At 37.7% G+C, this 18,057-nt stretch overlaps 4 protein-coding genes across 4 annotated transcripts; 1 reads left to right on the top strand and 3 right to left on the bottom strand.

Moving 5' to 3' along the window:
- The first annotated feature begins 1,399 nt into the window (after window positions 1-1,399).
- On the top strand, window positions 1,400-2,338 carry LOC21394058 (putative fasciclin-like arabinogalactan protein 20). The gene is made up of 2 exons (XM_010114067.1): window positions 1,400-1,943; window positions 1,995-2,338. The coding sequence occupies exons 1-2, from the start codon at window positions 1,400-1,402 to the stop codon at window positions 2,336-2,338; spliced, it is 888 nt and encodes a 295-aa protein (XP_010112369.1).
- Window positions 2,339-2,644: 306 nt separating this feature from the next.
- LOC21394057 lies at window positions 2,645-7,604 on the bottom strand. The gene is made up of 13 exons (XM_024176052.1): window positions 7,392-7,604; window positions 6,942-7,083; window positions 6,673-6,809; window positions 6,367-6,568; window positions 6,039-6,280; window positions 5,821-5,932; window positions 5,585-5,729; window positions 5,318-5,463; window positions 5,045-5,217; window positions 4,538-4,915; window positions 4,390-4,445; window positions 4,053-4,255; window positions 2,645-3,974 (listed from the first exon to the last, which is right to left on the bottom strand). Exons 1-13 carry the CDS (start codon window positions 7,602-7,604, stop codon window positions 2,740-2,742), a joined length of 3,384 nt encoding a protein of 1,127 aa, XP_024031820.1. The 3' UTR covers window positions 2,645-2,739.
- Window positions 7,605-8,335: 731 nt separating this feature from the next.
- LOC21394056 (uncharacterized protein YciO) lies at window positions 8,336-11,534 on the bottom strand. Its single transcript, XM_024176048.1, has 9 exons — window positions 11,174-11,534; window positions 10,723-10,838; window positions 10,566-10,619; window positions 10,425-10,449; window positions 10,168-10,290; window positions 9,723-9,889; window positions 9,507-9,576; window positions 8,991-9,089; window positions 8,336-8,620 (listed from the first exon to the last, which is right to left on the bottom strand). The coding sequence occupies exons 1-9, from the start codon at window positions 11,396-11,398 to the stop codon at window positions 8,585-8,587; spliced, it is 915 nt and encodes a 304-aa protein (XP_024031816.1). The 5' UTR covers window positions 11,399-11,534; the 3' UTR covers window positions 8,336-8,584.
- A 1,372-nt stretch (window positions 11,535-12,906) lies between these two features.
- On the bottom strand, window positions 12,907-15,974 carry LOC21394055 (mitochondrial import receptor subunit TOM20). The gene is made up of 6 exons (XM_010114064.2): window positions 15,752-15,974; window positions 15,474-15,552; window positions 15,098-15,267; window positions 14,945-14,992; window positions 13,746-13,835; window positions 12,907-13,237 (listed from the first exon to the last, which is right to left on the bottom strand). Exons 1-6 carry the CDS (start codon window positions 15,848-15,850, stop codon window positions 13,109-13,111), a joined length of 615 nt encoding a protein of 204 aa, XP_010112366.1. The 5' UTR covers window positions 15,851-15,974; the 3' UTR covers window positions 12,907-13,108.
- Window positions 15,975-18,057: the final 2,083 nt, after the last annotated feature.

Raw genomic sequence — 18,057 nt, 5'->3', positions numbered from 1 at the left:
CCTTTTGTTTTCTCACTTAGCGCTGGGCCCGGCCCCGCCACTGGCTAGTCACCAGACTCTCGGCAGTTGAGTCGGTGGCTGGGTCTCACGTGGTTGGTATGTGGCTGTGGGTGTGATCCAATGGTGGTGGAAGTGGAGATCTTGCATCTTGACAAAGTTGGGCGGTACTTTTGCTCTAAGTTTCTACCCCTTTCTTCGATGTAGTTTTGGGGAAGGGTAGCGTGGGCTGTGGAGTGAGAGTTGCCGTGGTCGTAGGCTTGATAGGTTCTGGCGATGGGAGGCACCAGTTTTTCAGGGTGGGCTTCAATGCTAGGGCTCAGTCTCTGGTTGTACAACACTCCTTTTGGGATTTCTTGCGTGTGGGTCCATGGTCGGTGATGTTGCTCCTTCGATTATGGCTCTCCGTGTCGTGGTGGCCAGCTTGGTGCCGACAGATCTACCTGTGTGGCTGTGTCCACCTTTTGTAATGTTTGTTTTATTTTAATAAAGGCGTTGATGTTTACGCTGTTTAGTAGCGTGTTTTTGTTGTTGTGTTGGTTTTTTGTTGTAATAACGAAGGTGATCTCCCTATCTTCTGGGATTGTTGTTATGTTTGGTCTGCAAGTTATGGTGCTTTGTGGTGTTGTGGTAGGCCTTTGTGTCTTTAGTCTCTCAATTTCAGTCAACCAGAGTTACCAACTGACTTTTGCAGTTTGTGGTGTGTTTGAAATAGCCAAATTTGTGCTCGATTGGTTACGTGCTTCTTTGGTTTCTCTTTGTTAGACCTTAGTACATGTGTTACCCCCTTTATTGTTTCAATCGAACCTCTGTGGTCAGAGTTGAGTCGCTAAAAATCACATATTAAATCGAATTAAAAATCCAAATAAAAAAACTAAATGGACCTTAAGTATCCGTTTAGTTCGTTGAGTTGAGATATGACTTTATGTGAGAGCTTTTTATTGTAACAAAAAGTTAGGTGTGACTATTTCTGAGAGCATTTTACTGTAACAAAACTCGAATCGGTGAAATGCATGGGCAGTAAATGTGTTTGGGTCTTCCACGTCGTGGACGTTTAGTTGATGGATTCAGAATCATAATTCAGAATTATTCTCGATTTACGTGTATTTTTTATGAGAGAAAATACTATAACAAACAACGAATCATGCTTCGAATCATGACATGAATCTAACAACCAAACGATAGTGATTGTATTGTGAATGAAATTCTCATTTTCAAATATATATATATATATATATTATTCACATGGTAATTAGTCATTTTAGCTCAATTTCCCGCCCAAAAGAGAATATTCCGGTGAGTCCCGTTCTCGAGCCTTCCCGATACATCTCCTTCTCCTTCAGATTTCAGTCTTTAGTCTTCACCAAAGAAAAGAAAACAAGCAAAACTAACCAGCTCTCCCATGGCGTCTTCCTTTTTCATATTCTCTCTCATCATCCTCTCTCTCTCCTCCTCCGCCATCTGCTTCTCTCTTTCCACCCTCCTCAACGCCGCCTATATCCTCTCCAACTCCAACTACCTCTCAATGTCCCTAACTCTCCAACTCGCCGCCAATTCCAAAACCCTAGCTCTCCATTTCTCCAAAGCTACCGTCTTCGCTCCTTCCGGCCAGGCCTTCCTCCGCTCCGGCCAGCCTTCTCTGCTCCTCCTCCGCTACCACGTCTCGCCGTCAAGAATCCCCGCCGAAACGCTCAAGACTCTTCATCGCGGCACCAGAATCCCCACTCTGATTCCGGATCACTCTCTCGTAGTCACAGCTTCGCCGAATTACGACGGATATTTGTCCCTCAACAATGTCAGAATCAACGACAATGACGTGTTGGACGACGGCTCTGTGGTTATATGCGGCGTCGACGACTTCTTGAGCTCGCCTTTCGAGTTTTCTCCGAATCCGGAGGACGTACTTTTGCTCGATCGCGAAATTTCTAAGGTCCAGAGGCTATTCTGTAATCGCTGCGTTTCTTGAAGCTCAATTGATGGAGATCCATAAAGATCAGACGAAGTTCACGATTTTGCGCCGGTCGATCAAGCATTCAAAGAAGATGAGGCGAATAATATTGGTGATTACGCGGCGATTTTCCGCCGACATGTGGTGCCGAGATGGGTGCAGTGGAAGGACTCGACTCGGTGTGAGGTTGAGACGAAGTTACTGACGTGTTCGCCAGGATTTACGATCAATGTGACGGTGGCCGACGGCGTTCCTATGCTGAATGGTTTGCCGGTTGCGTTTCGAGAAGTATATCGCGGCGAGTGGTTGGTTGTTCATGGACTTAACGGTTTGATCAAGGGTTTGATTCATCCTTTCTCTGATGGAGATGATGTTGCCGAGGAAACTGATTAGCTCTGGTGACTATTACTGATCTTGTGTGACATTCCAATCAAGCAATCTGCTTTCGGTTAACTAATAGGTTTCAATTCTTCATTGATGTGACAGTACTTAGTCTTGAAATCTGTCTTTTGGGAATTGTAATTTACATGATTTGTTAAAAGCATTCTATTCAACCCTTTATTCTTGTGAATCTTCTTTTGTTCATTGCTGTTTTAGTCATTTGAACTCTGTGTTGATAATTGCTGGAGATGACAATTCAAATGATAAAACTATTCCACTACTTTTAACTGAACATGAAATGGAAAAAAAAATTACAAATTGCAGAAGAGATTTCGGAACGATTTGGAAAATACAAACTAATGCTCTAGTCAGAATCTAGCCTTTGTAGTTTACAAAGATTCAAAACCTATAGGCTATAGTGCATAGCTGGTGCTAGCTTCCTTGGCATTTGAGTCCCCTGAGAAACTAGCCCTTGCCAATGCTCTTAGCTTCTTCATCTCACTCTTTCGCTCTTCTTCATGTCCCTTTAGCTGTTTTCCTTCTCCGGATCTCTGCCAACTAACATTTCTCTCCGCAGTTGTGGAAACTGCCATTTGAATAACATCGGGGCTTGGTGAACCAGGACTAAGCACAGGGACGACTGTTGAACTCATGGCACCGATGGGGTCAATACTAGTTGTTCTCCTTTCTCTTCTTTTTAACTCTGTTTCTGGACTTGGAGGAAGGAATGGAGCTAGGCCTGTTTTCGCATGGGAGGATCTCGGTATAACTCCAGGCCAATGTCTCCTTGGAAGGAAAGGAAGAATAAAACCTTTAGCAGCGACCTTCAATCCGAGCTTGAGAGAATTTTTCCGAGGATGTGATAGTCGTAGTAGGGAATTTATTAGTGCGTACCACTCGTTTATAAGCTGAGAAACAAAGGTAATCAAGAGGAGAGCCAGCATAACAAATCCCAATTTTTGTGCTTCCATTGGATTTGTGCGAGTCATACTGACAGATAAAGCAAAAAGTCCAACCTCACACAAGAGAGACACACTTTCAACAAGGTGGACTCCTCTACTGATGTATGGTTTGAGTAGGAATAGATACATGAACTGCACCACTGTGATTGTCAACGCAAACATACTTTGGCTCAATTTCTTCGATGAGTAAGCTCCAGAGATGATCCCCAAACCGACCCTTCTTAAGAGATCGAGAACTATGTATGAAGATCTAGCACAGCCCAAAAGTCTTCTCAGCAAGGGAATTTCAGTCTCTTCAGTACTGTCGACTGAGCTGACAGCTCGTATTCTCCCAATCCCGTAATGGCCACTTCCACCCCACTTGTTTGTGGTGTTTGAGTCGTTTTGATCGACAAAGGCAAACAATGGAGGACCTTTCCAATTCTCAAAGAGAATTCCAAAACGTGAAAGGAAAGACGAAGGGACCCCTTCTCTGTAAAACCACTTTCCTGTTGTGGGCTTCATTGTAAAGAAGAAGCAAAGCTTTATGTACCATGATTTTGTTATAGCAACATGCTTGATTTCCTTGTACTGAAGCAGACTTCCAGAGAAGACTGCTACTATGAGAAAAAGGCATAATGATAAAATAAAAGCTGCGGGGACTGCAAGCAATAAAGCTCCCGTGATTATTCCCCCGGTTGTACCACCTGCAGTTAGACTAGATTTACTTCCTTGACAGACAATGAAATTAACTGTGATTCGCTTAGAATGTGAATAATCGTCACCTCTTATTACAAATGCTGACGACTGAGAGATGCAAGGTAGCATGAGAATCAGGAGAAATATCTCGAACCGGGGAACTGAAAGTATCCCATGAACTGGTGTTCCTGTTCTCCATTTTAGAAAAAGTAATACCAGAATATGTGCCGTAACTAGACCGCCTCCTACCACTCCAAGCCAGAACAAGTTCATCTCTAAGTCTTGCCACCTGTATGGAAAACAGCCTCAATGATGTTAGACAACATACTACTTTTGATATCACAGATACATACAGTTGTTTGCAAAGTGGCAGAATGTAAACTAGTATGCAAACTATATAGACAAAGGTAATTGTGGAACTACCCTTTATAATTCTCCATTCTCTTTACGACATCGCTAGCAGATAACGGCTCTCCTTTCTACAAGACAAAGTCCTCATAAAAAGAGGTTCTGGTTCAGATACAAGCAATGGTTCAGATACAAGCAATGCCTGAGTAATGAAAATACTCACCAGGAAATAAATAAAATATTCTTTGGTATCAAGAGGCAGTCCATAAGGCGCCTTTTTCAGGCTTATATTATACTGCCCATGAAGCCAGCCGGTTGTGGGTTCAATCTCTGTTGATTGTGGACAAGAAATATTTTTAAGGCAAGAGTCAACTTGATAAGTAGCCGTCTTGTTTTCAGAAACGGTGCTAAATTTCTTTCCAAGCTTCTCTTCCGTTAGATAAATATAGTTGGGCCAAACTGAAGCACTATCATGTTTCCATGGAAGCTTTTGATGAGGTATAAGCCATCTAAGACCCTTTGCAGACTCAGAAAATTCAATGGGTTGGGTAACTGAGAGCCATTCTGAGAGGACAAACACTTGAAGATGTCCAACCATACCCTGCATGAAAGCTGATCAGATGTTCAAATTGGATCTTACTAAGAAAAATATGTGGTGAGTAAATTCCAAGTTAAACATGCTAAAAATTTCCTGCTTCATTTCGAATCTGCTGAGTACCTAAAAACTTACGTGAAGATTCATTGATGGATCAGTGGCAATAATACTGGTACTCCCAGAGGCAAGAGTGTCTATAGCCCCAAGATTGGCCACTGAAATTGAAAGAACAGCTGTCGCTAATGATGTCGCCAATATTCCCGCAGTCACAAAAGAGTGCAGTGCAGTTGACAATGAAGGGATTGAATCTGGATCCGCAAGAGAAAAAATATTATTATCATTTAGAAAAAAAGGTGTTAAATAGAAAGGAAGAAAAGCTTTAAAAAGAGGAAGATATTGTATACATACAGTGCCTCACTTCAAGTTGGTTTGATGCCAAGTTTGGATTTCCTGAAATATCATTTACTTTCCCTTCAGGAATGATTAATGACAACACGTTATGAGTTACTGCCACGACATTCAACGAGTACAGAGCTCTCGAAACTTCCTTCAACCTACCGAAAGCAAAGCAGAACACTTTGACATAACTTGAGGTTCATATTTTCTGTACATTGACATGACTACCATTATAGATACAATTGTGTCAAGAGTTGAAGAGAAGCAAGAAGCACCTGCCTTGTTATTCTGCCACCAATCACTTCTACCACGGAAGCTTCAAACCCAAAAACCGGCTTTGTAAACTCAACTATAATGTTAATCTCGGACTCCCTTGTGACATTTGGAGAGCTGGTACTTAGTCTTACACCAGGCTTTACAGAATCTAACAGAAAAATAGCAATAAGCTCAAGAAGAGGATCTGAAAAGTTTTCCTGAACTACGTGGGATCAGCAAAAAACTACAGAATTGCATACCATATAGAAATGTAACTGAGGCAACAGGTGAGACAGGAGATCCATTCCTGCCAATCAATAATTCAGCTTGTAGTTCGACCGTGATGGTTTCAGTTCTTGATGTAACATTCAGCTACAGTTTATACAGGAAATGGGAAATTCTTTAAATGTACAAGTTAAATCCAAAGTAAAATTATGAAACATAAACAAAAAGGGCAGAGTTGAAGCTTTCTACTTACTTCGAAAGCAAATCGGCGGTTCCCTTGATTTCTACCACTAATAGGTGATAAACTTCTACCCTGGTTCACCCTCAATGAATTTAAAATCTGCAGTGTGGAATTCACTATGGGAATGCTGAAGTCCAAGAACATCTTTAAATTTTCCACTTTGTTGGTTGCAAAGACAGTTCTTGGGACCCCATTAATCACTAACTCATATGAAGGAACCGCGGTCCAGAAATCCACCAGCACTGGCCTTCTATCTGTTTAAGTTACCAGTTTATGAGATAATTAAGTGATGAAATGACAACAAATCCGCATTAAAGCTAAATGGAGACTCATATCCCACCAAAGTGAATGATTATAGAGGAACCATTTGTTCTTGTAAAGAAATTCCCTGCCTGGTCTGTACAAATACTATCTGCCATTGTAATTACAACTCGTCCAACTGCAGTTTCCATGGAAAGAATTACGTCAAGCTTGTAATGTATGGAGGGCTTAACAATGCGCAAGGATTTTGGGTCTATATGCGCCGGTCCTTTGATTATGACCTACAAGAGAGAATGGTTTTTTAGCAAAAGCATAGAGTTATGCCTTGATCTTGAAAGTATGCATATTTTGGTGAGTACTGAGTTTCCACAACCAACCAACTTACATCACAGTCCGAGGAGTTTACACACTTGAAGCCACCCCGTCCAGCACAATCCTCGCTGAATTTGACATCAATAGCTATTCGTTTAGCATTAGTATAGTTCTGTTTGGTGGAAATTGTTGCAGTTGGTGGTACTGTGTCTGTTAGATAAGTAGGAGCGAAGGAGAAAAACTTCTTAGTGAAAATGACTAAATACAAATCCGAAATTAAACAAGTGACTTCTACGGAAAAAAGTATTGAAGTTCTTCTAAAAGGATGAAAAAAAATCTCACCAATGAACCAATAATAAGCTGATGAGTTTCTCTCGCCACTTCGGGTTGTGACGTTAAGAATAAATTTGTGGTCACGGTTGACAGTTAAGTTCTTCAGTATTATGAAATTAGCTGGACAAGAACTCAAGACTTCTCCATCAAGCTGTTCACACTCAAATATGAGATATGAATTATGTTATTCATTGCTATATGTATTGAATTCTAAGTTTAGATTTTCCCAACAACACAAATTGTACATTAAAGCTTTCCTTTAAATTTCAGTATTAGAAATACTCAAAACTATGAAAATTGTTATAACTTGTTTATGTATTAAACACGGAAAGAAGACTGCACCGGACCTACATTATTGTCATTTAAAATCACCAACACTTGAATATGCCATTTAATTGTCATTAAAATAAATATAATTTGAACAACTAAAGAGAGACCAACAAGAAGAACAGTACATACTTGGCAGTATATGGAACACCTATTGTCATGGCATGCATTTGAACCGTTCAGCCTCTCAAAAGAGTATCTAAAAACTGCATAAGAGTATCTTGAACTTGCTTGGGGAGCTTGATCAAAACGAATCAGGACCGTTGATTCGACCGAGTTTAGAACATGCACGAAGATTACTACTGCAGCACAGAGAGAGAGTATGGGAAGCTTGAGCTTGCCCATTTTAGACTTTTAAGGAGTGAGTGGCTGAATCATCACATTAAGCCAAAATCCAGAGAGATGAAACCAAGAAAGATGTTTGTTCTCCTTTGAACCCAAAAGAGAGTTGAAAAAACACACACACACACACATTTAATGTGCAGTGTTTCTGTATGGTTATAAAGTTGAAGAGCCAGAGGAAAAAAGCTCAGAACAACCACCAAACCAGCCTTTGTTGTCAGTCTCATTACTGCTTCTCACATCCCTCATTAACTACCCCATCAGCCGACCTAGCTGTAATTATTTATTTCTTTATTTTCATTTCTAAGTAAAATGAACAGAAGAAATATCCATTTTGATAAATGCCATCTTCCATATCTATCTCTCTCTCTCTCTCTCTAATATTGTAGATTAAAGATACACCTGAAGTTAGCCATGATCTAATCCAAGGATTCCACAGTTACTGTCCCAACAGAGCATTCACTGCGAGTTGGATCATGAATAAGACCACTCGATAAAGGTGAAAGTGGACCAATTTTTTTCCATGTTGATTCAAATTTCTTCTGTGACTCAAATATCACCAAAATATTGGTAACAAGTTTCAGAAAAATTCAATATGCTGAAACTTTTAAGCGTCTTTTTTTTCCCTGAAAATTTTTGGCTTCAGTCTAAGTTAATCAACACCCTTTTAATTAAGCAGATCATACTACACTCATGCTTTGCTCTGAGATGATCAACATACAATGATATCTGCTTTATTTATTTATTTAAGGAGAAACATACATGTAAAACGGAAGTGACATCCAATATTGATTGTCATTGTTCTAACCATCGAATTTCTCGACTGAGCTTGTATGTACACTATTTTTTACATGTGTAACAAACTTAAATCAAAGATGACGAAAAACGACTGAGACACGCGGGCATCCAAATGGTATTTTCCTCAAGGTTCAAGCCGGCAGAGGCAGACGAGGCGATCTTCTTTTTTCATTCGCGGATTCCTCTTAATCTTCCACAACCATCCACGGTAACTTTGGTCCCTAAAAAGAGAATGGAATACATAAGCCAAGTTACTCAAACAATTCTTCAAGATTGCTAGGCATGGCTTAACAAGTGATTAAATTCGAGTTTGATCTCCAAAAGACCTAGTTAGCAAGAGAGAGGGAGAAAGAGAGAAAGAGGGCTTGCACAACATGTAACTTTCTTGTGGGGAGGGTAAACAAGATTTAGTTCCACAACGCTGAAATGTGCATAAAAGTCCTCAAATAATGTATCCATTTTTTAAAATAATGCAAGTGCTGAAAATAAATAAATAAATAAAACCTAGTACATAAATGCACTGAGTGCTGCGTACAAATTGTCTAGCATAAGGGTCTAAAACCATCACTCATGTTGGAAACCTGGTTTTACCTTTCCTTGACGTACGATTTTCAGAGGAATTACAGTCATGTCAACTACAGTTGACGGATCAGCGACTCTCAAGCCACCATCAATGACAAAATCAAGGCCCTGATTCAATTTCAAATGCACAAATTTAGAATTGTATTAAGGAAGAGATTATGCAAAGAAAAAGCCCAGAGTAAGGTCTAGGTATGCTTCAACGGTTCAAAACTGAACAATATAAAAGGTGTTCGAAAAGACACCCACAGACTGCATAAGCGCTAAAGCTGAAATTTCTTTCTTCCATGGTTTACTTGAAGGAAATGAAGGGAAAAAAAGCCTTTTTGTTACAAAGAAAAGGTCATCAACAAATTAAATTTCTATGTAGCCTGTCATCTTTTCCTTCCCCTATCACTAACAAAGTAAATTACCTGTTTAATACCAGGAAAAACACAGATAGGCAAGATTCATAAAGTTTTCCCAGGAATTAAAAAACCTAAATAGAAAGTTTCAGTTTCAGAAACAACGTTCATTTGATAGACCTACCTCTGGTCCATAGGTATCAGCTATAACCACAGGATCTATCATCCACTCATTTTCCTTGGGGCCCTTAACACTGACATAAGAAACGTGCATTCAGCATAAGAGCATAATAATATATGAGAAACGAGAAATAGAGGCCATGATATATGAAAAATTAGTATATCTAGCCTCATATCTTTCTTTCCTACCAAACAAAATAGATATAGCAATTAGACCTGCCTTGTAGATATCAATGGTGCCTCCATCTTCTCTAGCATTGCTTGACATATTGCATCATCAGGCATTCGGATACCAACATTTTTCCTTGACGCGTATTTTGCGGTTGTAGTCCCGTACCTTATGCACTGTTTGGGTAATTCTTTGCTTGCCGATAAGATGAAGGTGTACTGTTATCAAAACAACTGTGTTAGAGATCGCAACTTTCCACTTCAAAAGAACCTAATTACGTACCCCCAATGCAACAAGAAACTGATACCATACTCAAATGATCTTGGTGATGCCATGAAAGGTTAATAAATTAAAGATCATATAGAAAGAGTGCCAGTATGTCTTTACACCATTAGCGGAACGATAGTGTCAAGCTATAGTAGTTGCTGTAGATTTGAGGGTATTCGAGATTTCTTCTTACTGAAGATATTACAGCATAATCGAAGAACAGACTTACAGGCCCAGGCAAGCAATGCTTCACGGCCCGGAATATGTTTGCGTGGCCTTGGCCATCACCTCTAGGAAATCCAGTTGTGTATATATCTATGTCCCGGAAGGAGTGGCATAAAATGCTAAGGGGCTGCATGGGAAAAGAAGGTATTAAGTTCAAAAGCATATACTATCCAGTATCCAGTGGTTGGTGTTTAAATACCATGATAAAGCGCTTTCTACAGAAATTGAAGAATTGAACAAAAAATGAGTCGCACTCCTTGCCTTTAGAGGTTCTATGTTTTTAATTCTGCAGGGGAAAAAACAAACAAGAGACTCGTCATCGCGGGCATTAGAGTATCAAAGCGCTTCAGTAGCCCCAGAAATTAATGGACTAAATCAAATCCGTCTTACAACGAAATCTACCTTCGAAGTCGCTCAATTGCCGAGTGGTTTCTCAAATCACAAACTAGTGCATACCTACAAACAAACTAAGGATGCAGTTACTTAACCAAATAAAAATTAAAAAAATAAAATAAAAAATGGGATAAAGAATTGCATAAGATATGATACAAATTCATACACGGTATCAGTAGGAATGACCCCAACAGCTCCCTCTTTCAAGAGATTCACAACCGGTTCCAACTTCCAGCTATCAGCTCCTGATGGATCAACTTCAACATACACCAATTCATCCTCCTGAAAGTTATTATAACAAATTTAACTAAAACATTGTTTATTACCGTTAATAATGCAGTATATTGACAATATATTAAAACCATCATATAACAATGTTTCTCAGCTCTTTGACAGTTTTGTTTCCCAATTCAACAAGAAGTCCTCACGCAAGAACTAGTCATTCATAACCTTCAATGACTGAAATTTCTAGTCAAAATTGAGATCTTTTTGGCACACACATAGAACAAAATGGATTTGAGAATAGCACACCGCAAAATTCACAGAATTTTCAACTTTTTTTTTCCGCAAACAAACGAAGAGAGAGAGGGGAAGAAAAGGCGAGGGATAATGAGGACCTTGGTAAAGCGGGGACTTGCGTATTTGAGGCGCTTAGGGCTTCTCTTAACGGCAAAAGCCAATACTTGGAGAGAAGGGGATTTTGTGGTGGTGGTGGTGGTGGTGGCGGCGGCGGCGAGAGATAGACGGCTTCTGTACGGACCGAAGCGGCGCGTGGAAAGGGTGTCGAAGGAGGAGAGTGAGAGAGGTTGGGTGTGAGCTTGAAGTTTTGCTTGGAAAGCCATCTCTTTTACAATGAGTGGAGAGCCTCTTTGGCTTCACATTTGGCGCCACAGCAAAAGCCAAAGCGAAAGCCAAAAATGGCACTTAAGAAACGAAAGGAAAGGAAACGAAACAGATGAAAATGATCATCACCCTCGTATATAGTCATCTACTACATGCTACAACTAACAAGAAAGCTACAACTAACAAGAAAGTTCCAGGGTTGCCGATTTCACTCTGGAAACGACGTCGTCACGCAAATAGTTTACAAAATTCCAAACGTCCAACTTAACTAACAGGGCTTTTAAGTACGTTTGGTTCATAAATTTAAAATTATGATTCAGAATCATTCTCATTTTATGTATATTTTTTATGAAAAAATACTGTAAAAAATCATGAATCATGATTCAAAATCAAGAACGAAACAAACGTCCCATTGTGGGCTGCGAGAATTATACATGCCCACTCTTGAAGGAAAGAGAAAAGAGGACTTATTATTTAAAAAAAAAAAAAAAAGAGGACTTATTATTTTTATGGATTATTATCATTGTGTCCTAAATTTTAGGGTCATTGTTAGTTTATCACATTGAGAATGTCAACACGTCAAAACACTCACAGTAGTGACCGATGATGGTCAATGTCTTATCATGGTATTTAAAGGTTATATTAAGGGTGTGCTTTGAGAATGGGTTTAAACCACCTGGTTTAGATTCAAACAGTGTTCTCTCATGACATTTTTAAATTTAAAAAGTTTTATCACAGTAATTTAATTTGAGTTCTGATTCAAATCACCTAATTTGTACTCAACAATATGTAGTTGATATTCTACAAAGGTACTTCACAGTTACCGACCAAAGACTATATTTATAAAGAGAAAATTGCAGAATTCATCCTTCATCTTTAACTAATACCCTCTTTTTTTATTAGTATAGTTAATTGACTCAAAAGAATATTAATTAAGAATAAAGAATCCCGACCCATGTATTTTTTGTCTCCTTTCTCCTTATTAAATACTTTGGCCGTTATTGATGACCACCGGTATCCTACCATATTACTACGAGAAGCTGAAAAATAAAAAATAAAAAATAAAAAATAAAACCCAAAAGAGGATCATGATGATTCGACTGTGGTGAACAGAGGAGGCGCGCTTCTCTTTCAATTTAAGTCAAGCTTGTTGCAAGGCTAAAGGACGACAAAATGAGATATACATAAAAACCAAGAGGCCTAAATTAGATTTAAGGACACCGGAAAAACTGTTTCTAGGTTGCAATGAACTGCACATGCCACACATAACTCATGATGCAGCCATTGGCAACAAAACCCATAGCGTGGCAATCGTTTTATGATGACAGATGTTATGATAGAGCTAGACCACGGAAAATCTTATCTTATCTATAGTCTATAGACGTAATAGCACCTTTCTTCTTCTTTTGGAAAGGATTAAAAGTTGGTGTCAAAAGTAGAATTAGAAGTTGCAAAAGAATCATACTAGATATTACTATCGAAGAATCGATATAATCACATAGCATTATTGGGAGCAACAAACCAGAATCACTATTGAAAAATCATATTTCATATAGAAAATCCCCTAATTATTTTTTCAGTTACATGGTGAAACGCACAGATGTGAAAAATCTGGACCTACTGTGATTCCCAATTCTACATGCACTAAGCTCAAATTGCTCATAAAAATCTTTTCACTCTTCCAGAAAAGAGGGAAAAAAAAGGCTTTCTTATCGGGGTGGGGGAGGCGGCGGCACATGTGACTTTGCTAATCCTATCCATGCAACAATGCTAACAGCAAGGATTACCCATCCAAATATATCATACTTGAGATCGCTGCTCTTCTTTTTCTTTGCAGTCTGCAAAACAAAAACCCAGATCAAGAATACAAGAAAAAAAATATAATGCAATTCCAGAACTGTATGTGTATCATTAGACATAAACACGAGGATTCAAATGCCGTTGTCAACGTAATTGTCGAGATTTTGATTTATGGATAATGTTTGATTAAACTGGTGTTGTTGATGTCTATTCCCAAAAAAAAAAAAATGATTTATAGTTAAAAATCAATGTTTAAAATGCTTAAATCGTCAATGTTGTCCAATTTACACTAGATTAATAACCAAAATAGAACACTATCATCATTACCAAAATGGTAGTTGTTAACAGACATCAAACATCTAGAGAGGATAAGTCCAGAACCACGTGATGAGCTAGTGCTGTCTGTTTATCTTTCACTAACCACTATTAGCTCCTTATAATCTCATGTACATGCATTTACCCAAAAAATATAAGGCAACAACTTAACAAATGGCAAGACTTCAAATAGAACTTAGATAGAGAACAAGAAAAGATTTCAGGCATTACCTTGGTGCCCGATGAAGAGGAAGGCCCTGAAGATCCCATTGCCTGTTGGCTTAAACCGTGTTTATGGATTTCCCTATGCAATTCTGGGGCCTACAGATGCAATATCCATGATCAAGTATATCAAGACTCAAACAAATTAGTAGTCCAACAAACAAATATGAAGTTAATTTAGTAAAACAAATCCAAGGTTCAACTAATTGCAATGTATGTTTCGAGGGGCCAAAAAGAAAGATTGCAAAAATTTACTTAAGCAAACACCCACCTACAAATACAATGCTAGTCAAGGTCTACAACTTTAAGCCTTACTACCACCAGAAGGCTTTAATCAACTAAACGGTGACATCGCAAGAGCCTAATTCTATGATTCTACCATTACCAAGTTTTTCCTTGTACGTAGCACACCTATTAATTCCTTCTCTTTCAGCACATTGTCAATGGTATGTAACTTGAAACACCTACATGTCAACGGACCTAGCCTAAATCATAAAAAGTGCTTAAGAATACAGATTCCTCACCCTATGTTAAAACCAAAGGCAAGATCAAATAGGAAACAAACAGAAAGCATATAAAATACCCACAACCGTGAACGTGCTGTACCCAAGTCGGCATAAAATTAACCCACTTTCCGCAAAAATACCAATTTTCAGAAACTCAAACAGCAAGCATTAACATTTCTGACTCTGTCTGGTCTGTTACCTACTCCACAAACCAGATCTAAAACCTGAAATGACTGAGGAATTCCTCAAATTCGATCCAAACTGCCTATGATGCAAACAATCACACAATTAACCAAAGGTACTGAGAAAAGAGCCATGTTGATACGAAGAATTTTGATGAATTCATTCCCAAACATGAAACACAGCCTACTTCAGATATCGCATGCAGAATTAAAAGTGTTTTTTAGCAGTTTAAGCTTGTTGATGATTGAGGTCATTCTAAGTTCAGCTACCATCTTTATAGGGTACAAATATACTTTCAGCAGGTGCCTTTCATGTTCAATCCATCACACTATAACCACAATTGTTCTCGATGGAAACAAACCAATGATGGCCGTATAACCCGATAACTATCATCTAATAGAAAGTCCTAAATCCACTAAATAGTCAATAATATGTTTAATAACGATGCCATCTAATAGCATTCTTAATTCAACAAAAAAGGCACGAGGTTTTTTCAAAGTACATAAGAGCTGAGAATACCTTATTAGCCACTTCCAAAGACTTGCGATAAAGCTCATTATCAGGATCCTATCATTGAAAAGAACCCCACTTTATTACAAAATTAACTTTTGAATCAAAAATTGTTTTTTGCACATATTATAATGATTGCATTAGTCAGGAGAGAAGAACAACCTCGTCAAGAGCTTGCTGAAAGGCTTCCGCCGCCTTAGCGAAATACTCTTTTGCCTCTTCAAGATCGGGAGTCAAAAATGCATGAGAAGTATGAGCATTTCCCAGGCACCAAAGAGTATCATGTTTCTTCGGATCAACCAGCAAAGCCTCATCCAGCTTTGAAATTGCATCTGCGCAATTTAAATTAAATTCATACCCAAAAAATTGCGGAGAGAAAGAGAAGATTCACGAAATAATCAATCACTGAAAAGAAAAAAAAAATCCTTCTTTCAAAACGCCCAAATTAAAACTCATAATCGAAAACTATACAACAATCTCGGAATCATATTTCATTTTCCCAGGAAAAAAAAAAGATAACTTGGATATGAAATGGCACCTAGAATCATTTTCTTCGAGTCGGGAACATTCTGAAACTGAGACAACTCCAGTAAAGCCCCTGCCCATCTCGTCAAGTTCTGCATTCAACACAAACAAACAAAAACAAAAAAACAAAATCTCAAACAATCAGACCCAAAAAGGACTGTAATTCTCCTTCTCAGAAACGGACCATCAAACTTCATCAGAAGAAAAACTACGAAAAATGTCGACAAAAAAAAATTACAGGAAGGAATCAAATAGTTCGAGAAAGATCGAAGATATAGAAAGATTACGAACATCGGCGTCGATAGGGTTCTTCTCGTAGGCAGCTTCAGCGTTCTTGCGAGCGTGCTCGAAGAAGAGGAGGCGATCGAAGTCGCTCTGCTGCAAATCCATGGCCGCGAGTTTCTTCAATAGAAAAAATATTTAGATATTTCTTTGCAGTTACGCCCCTGTACGGACGGGGCTTTTCGCGTTTTGGGGCTAGGGCTTTCGGCCGAGAGAGTGACGAAGGGGTGTTTGGTACAGTGAAGCGGGTATTTGTTATACAAAAGAAGAAGAGAAAAATTAGAGAAAGATCCGAATAAGATCCGAATTGTTTGCTTTGCGACCCGGTATCTAATCTAAGGCGGTGGGGGGTTTGGGAGCGTAATTCTTTCGCCCGCTATATGGCGCGTGAGTCTCATGTGCTCTTACGCTTAATAAAATTCTTCAATTTGTTTACAAACTCTCGATTAGGTGAAACCCCACAATCAATTGCCTTGCAACGCTGGAATAAAAATCACTTTCTCCTCAGAGTGGGATCAAGTAATGCTATGCTGCAAGGCCGTCCACATTTATAATATGTACCCCCAGTCTCAAACCCAATGAAACTGGAGTCAAACTCTATTTTTACAAGGCCTACCCGTAGGTCAAAATGGGGAGCCTACAAGAGAAGATCCTTCCAGTACGTCAATATATTAGTAGATTACGTTTTTTATATGTTAAATTTGTATAAAATCACGTGAAAGTTAAAAAATATATAAATCTAACGGCTAAAAAATCTGATTTATCAGTACACCAGGTGTACCAAAAAATCTCTTAAAAAAAGAGGTTAGTATTTTTGACATTTAATATTTTCAAATTCCATACTTAAGAATTTAACTATCATATCCCCTCTTTCTCTTGTTTTTTCCCCTCTTATGCTCCTACAATGATATCATGAGGTGATATCATCAAGACATGAAATATCTTCAGGAAAAAAGAAAAAGAAAATAGGTCATGTGAGGTAATTCCATGCCTTATATTTGTATTAATTTGTGCAGTTCACGTTCACTAATTCAATTGAAAAATAATAATAATTTAGATCTCGTTCACTTCACGGATTCGAATTTTCAATTCGAGTTTAGATGTGTCATTTTTTTAGAGCCTTTCACTGTAACAGAAAAAGTTAGATGTGACATTTTCTGAGAGTTTTTTACTGTAGAAACCTAAAATTGAAAACTCAAATTAGTGAAATGAACGATGCCTGATTGTGCAGGCCAGGAACGATATTGGCTTTTTATCACATGATTATTATAAACAATCAATTTAAAATAGGCCTACTGATAGTTCAAAAAATAGAGGTGCACCAGAAAAAGTCTCAAAATCTAAATGCACTTTCTTGTGATGTATTTTAGAAAAGTATAAAAATTATATTATGTGGTTAAAAGAAATTTCACTTATTTTTTAAGAAAAAATATGACTATGGATTATATTTATTTTGTAAACAAAAAAAAATACAATAAACGTTGTTCCTTAAACAATACATATTTTTCATGAATGCTGGATAAATATTTACCTTATCAACAATATGAAAAGAGAGAAAACATATTATTTCTTGTTTCGATATCACCAAACAAATATACTTAATTATTATTCAAATAATCCCAACATGTTTCGATCAAAATAATTATTAATTGATTAAACAAAATACTTGCATAAAATAAATATACAATAACGAGTAGATTAAGACCGTTAAGTCGGCAACACTGTAGTTTTGGTTTATATGTTCTCAAAGAAACTTAACTGATGCTTATTTCACCGGTTTAAATCTTAATTTAAAATCTGTAATTTTAGATTCAAATTGATATTTGGTAGAGGATAATTTAAGAACAATTTAAACCATTAACAATGGTTTTAACCCTTAATTTTAGAATTCACTCTCTCTCTCCTAAATTCTAACAATCTGAATTGTTTTTTATAGTGAAAACAATTTAGATTATATTATTTTTCTCTATTTAACTTTGAGCTTAAAAATGTTATAACTTTTTCGTTTTAATTCTGATTGAGATAATTTTATTTTTAACGTGTTCATAATGAAGAGAGGAATAAATCTCCATACATATTGCGTATTTTTTTAATGTCATTTACAATGAGATTTTATAAGATTTGTCACAAAACTTAAATAACAGATTTCAATATTTTATCTAAATACAGTTCAAATTTTATTATTAAGTTGAATCATAATTTATTTGTATATCCAAAACATCAGTTCGAATCGTAATTTAAATCACCACAATTCAAACTAAATCACACAATCCTAACTGCAAACTGAACAATGCCTTAATTTTTTATTAAAAAAT

Source organism: Morus notabilis, unplaced genomic scaffold, assembly GCF_000414095.1.
Source record: "Morus notabilis unplaced genomic scaffold, ASM41409v2 Scaffold784, whole genome shotgun sequence".
Taxonomy (NCBI): domain Eukaryota; kingdom Viridiplantae; phylum Streptophyta; class Magnoliopsida; order Rosales; family Moraceae; genus Morus; species Morus notabilis.
The sequence above is the reverse complement of the archived record's forward strand: the minus strand, read 5'-3'. Positions and strand labels throughout refer to the sequence as shown.

Excerpts from the sequence above, each read along its gene's own strand:
- LOC21394058 (XM_010114067.1), top strand. The coding sequence starts at position 1,400 with ATGGCGTCTTCCTTTTTCATATTCTCTCTCATCATCCTCTCTCTCTCC. Across the intron at positions 1,944-1,994 it reads TAAGGTCCAGAGGCTATTCT|ACGAAGTTCACGATTTTGCG; the intron begins GTAATCGCTGCG and ends CATAAAGATCAG.
- LOC21394057 (XM_024176052.1), bottom strand. The coding sequence starts at position 7,604 with ATGGGCAAGCTCAAGCTTCCCATACTCTCTCTCTGTGCTGCAGTAGTA. Across the intron at positions 7,084-7,391 it reads GGTGTTCCATATACTGCCAA|CTTGATGGAGAAGTCTTGAG; the intron begins GTATGTACTGTT and ends GAGTGTGAACAG. Across the intron at positions 5,933-6,038 it reads ACCGCCGATTTGCTTTCGAA|CTGAATGTTACATCAAGAAC; the intron begins GTAAGTAGAAAG and ends TATAAACTGTAG.
- LOC21394056 (XM_024176048.1), bottom strand. The coding sequence starts at position 11,398 with ATGGCTTTCCAAGCAAAACTTCAAGCTCACACCCAACCTCTCTCACTC. Across the intron at positions 10,620-10,722 it reads GTCATTCCTACTGATACCGT|GTATGCACTAGTTTGTGATT; the intron begins GTATGAATTTGT and ends GTTTGTTTGTAG. Across the intron at positions 9,090-9,506 it reads CTGATACCTATGGACCAGAG|GGCCTTGATTTTGTCATTGA; the intron begins GTAGGTCTATCA and ends AAATTGAATCAG.
- LOC21394055 (XM_010114064.2), bottom strand. The coding sequence starts at position 15,850 with ATGGATTTGCAGCAGAGCGACTTCGATCGCCTCCTCTTCTTCGAGCAC. Across the intron at positions 15,553-15,751 it reads AGAACCCTATCGACGCCGAT|AACTTGACGAGATGGGCAGG; the intron begins GTTCGTAATCTT and ends TGTTGAATGCAG. Across the intron at positions 15,268-15,473 it reads CTCGAAGAAAATGATTCTAG|ATGCAATTTCAAAGCTGGAT; the intron begins GTGCCATTTCAT and ends TAAATTGCGCAG.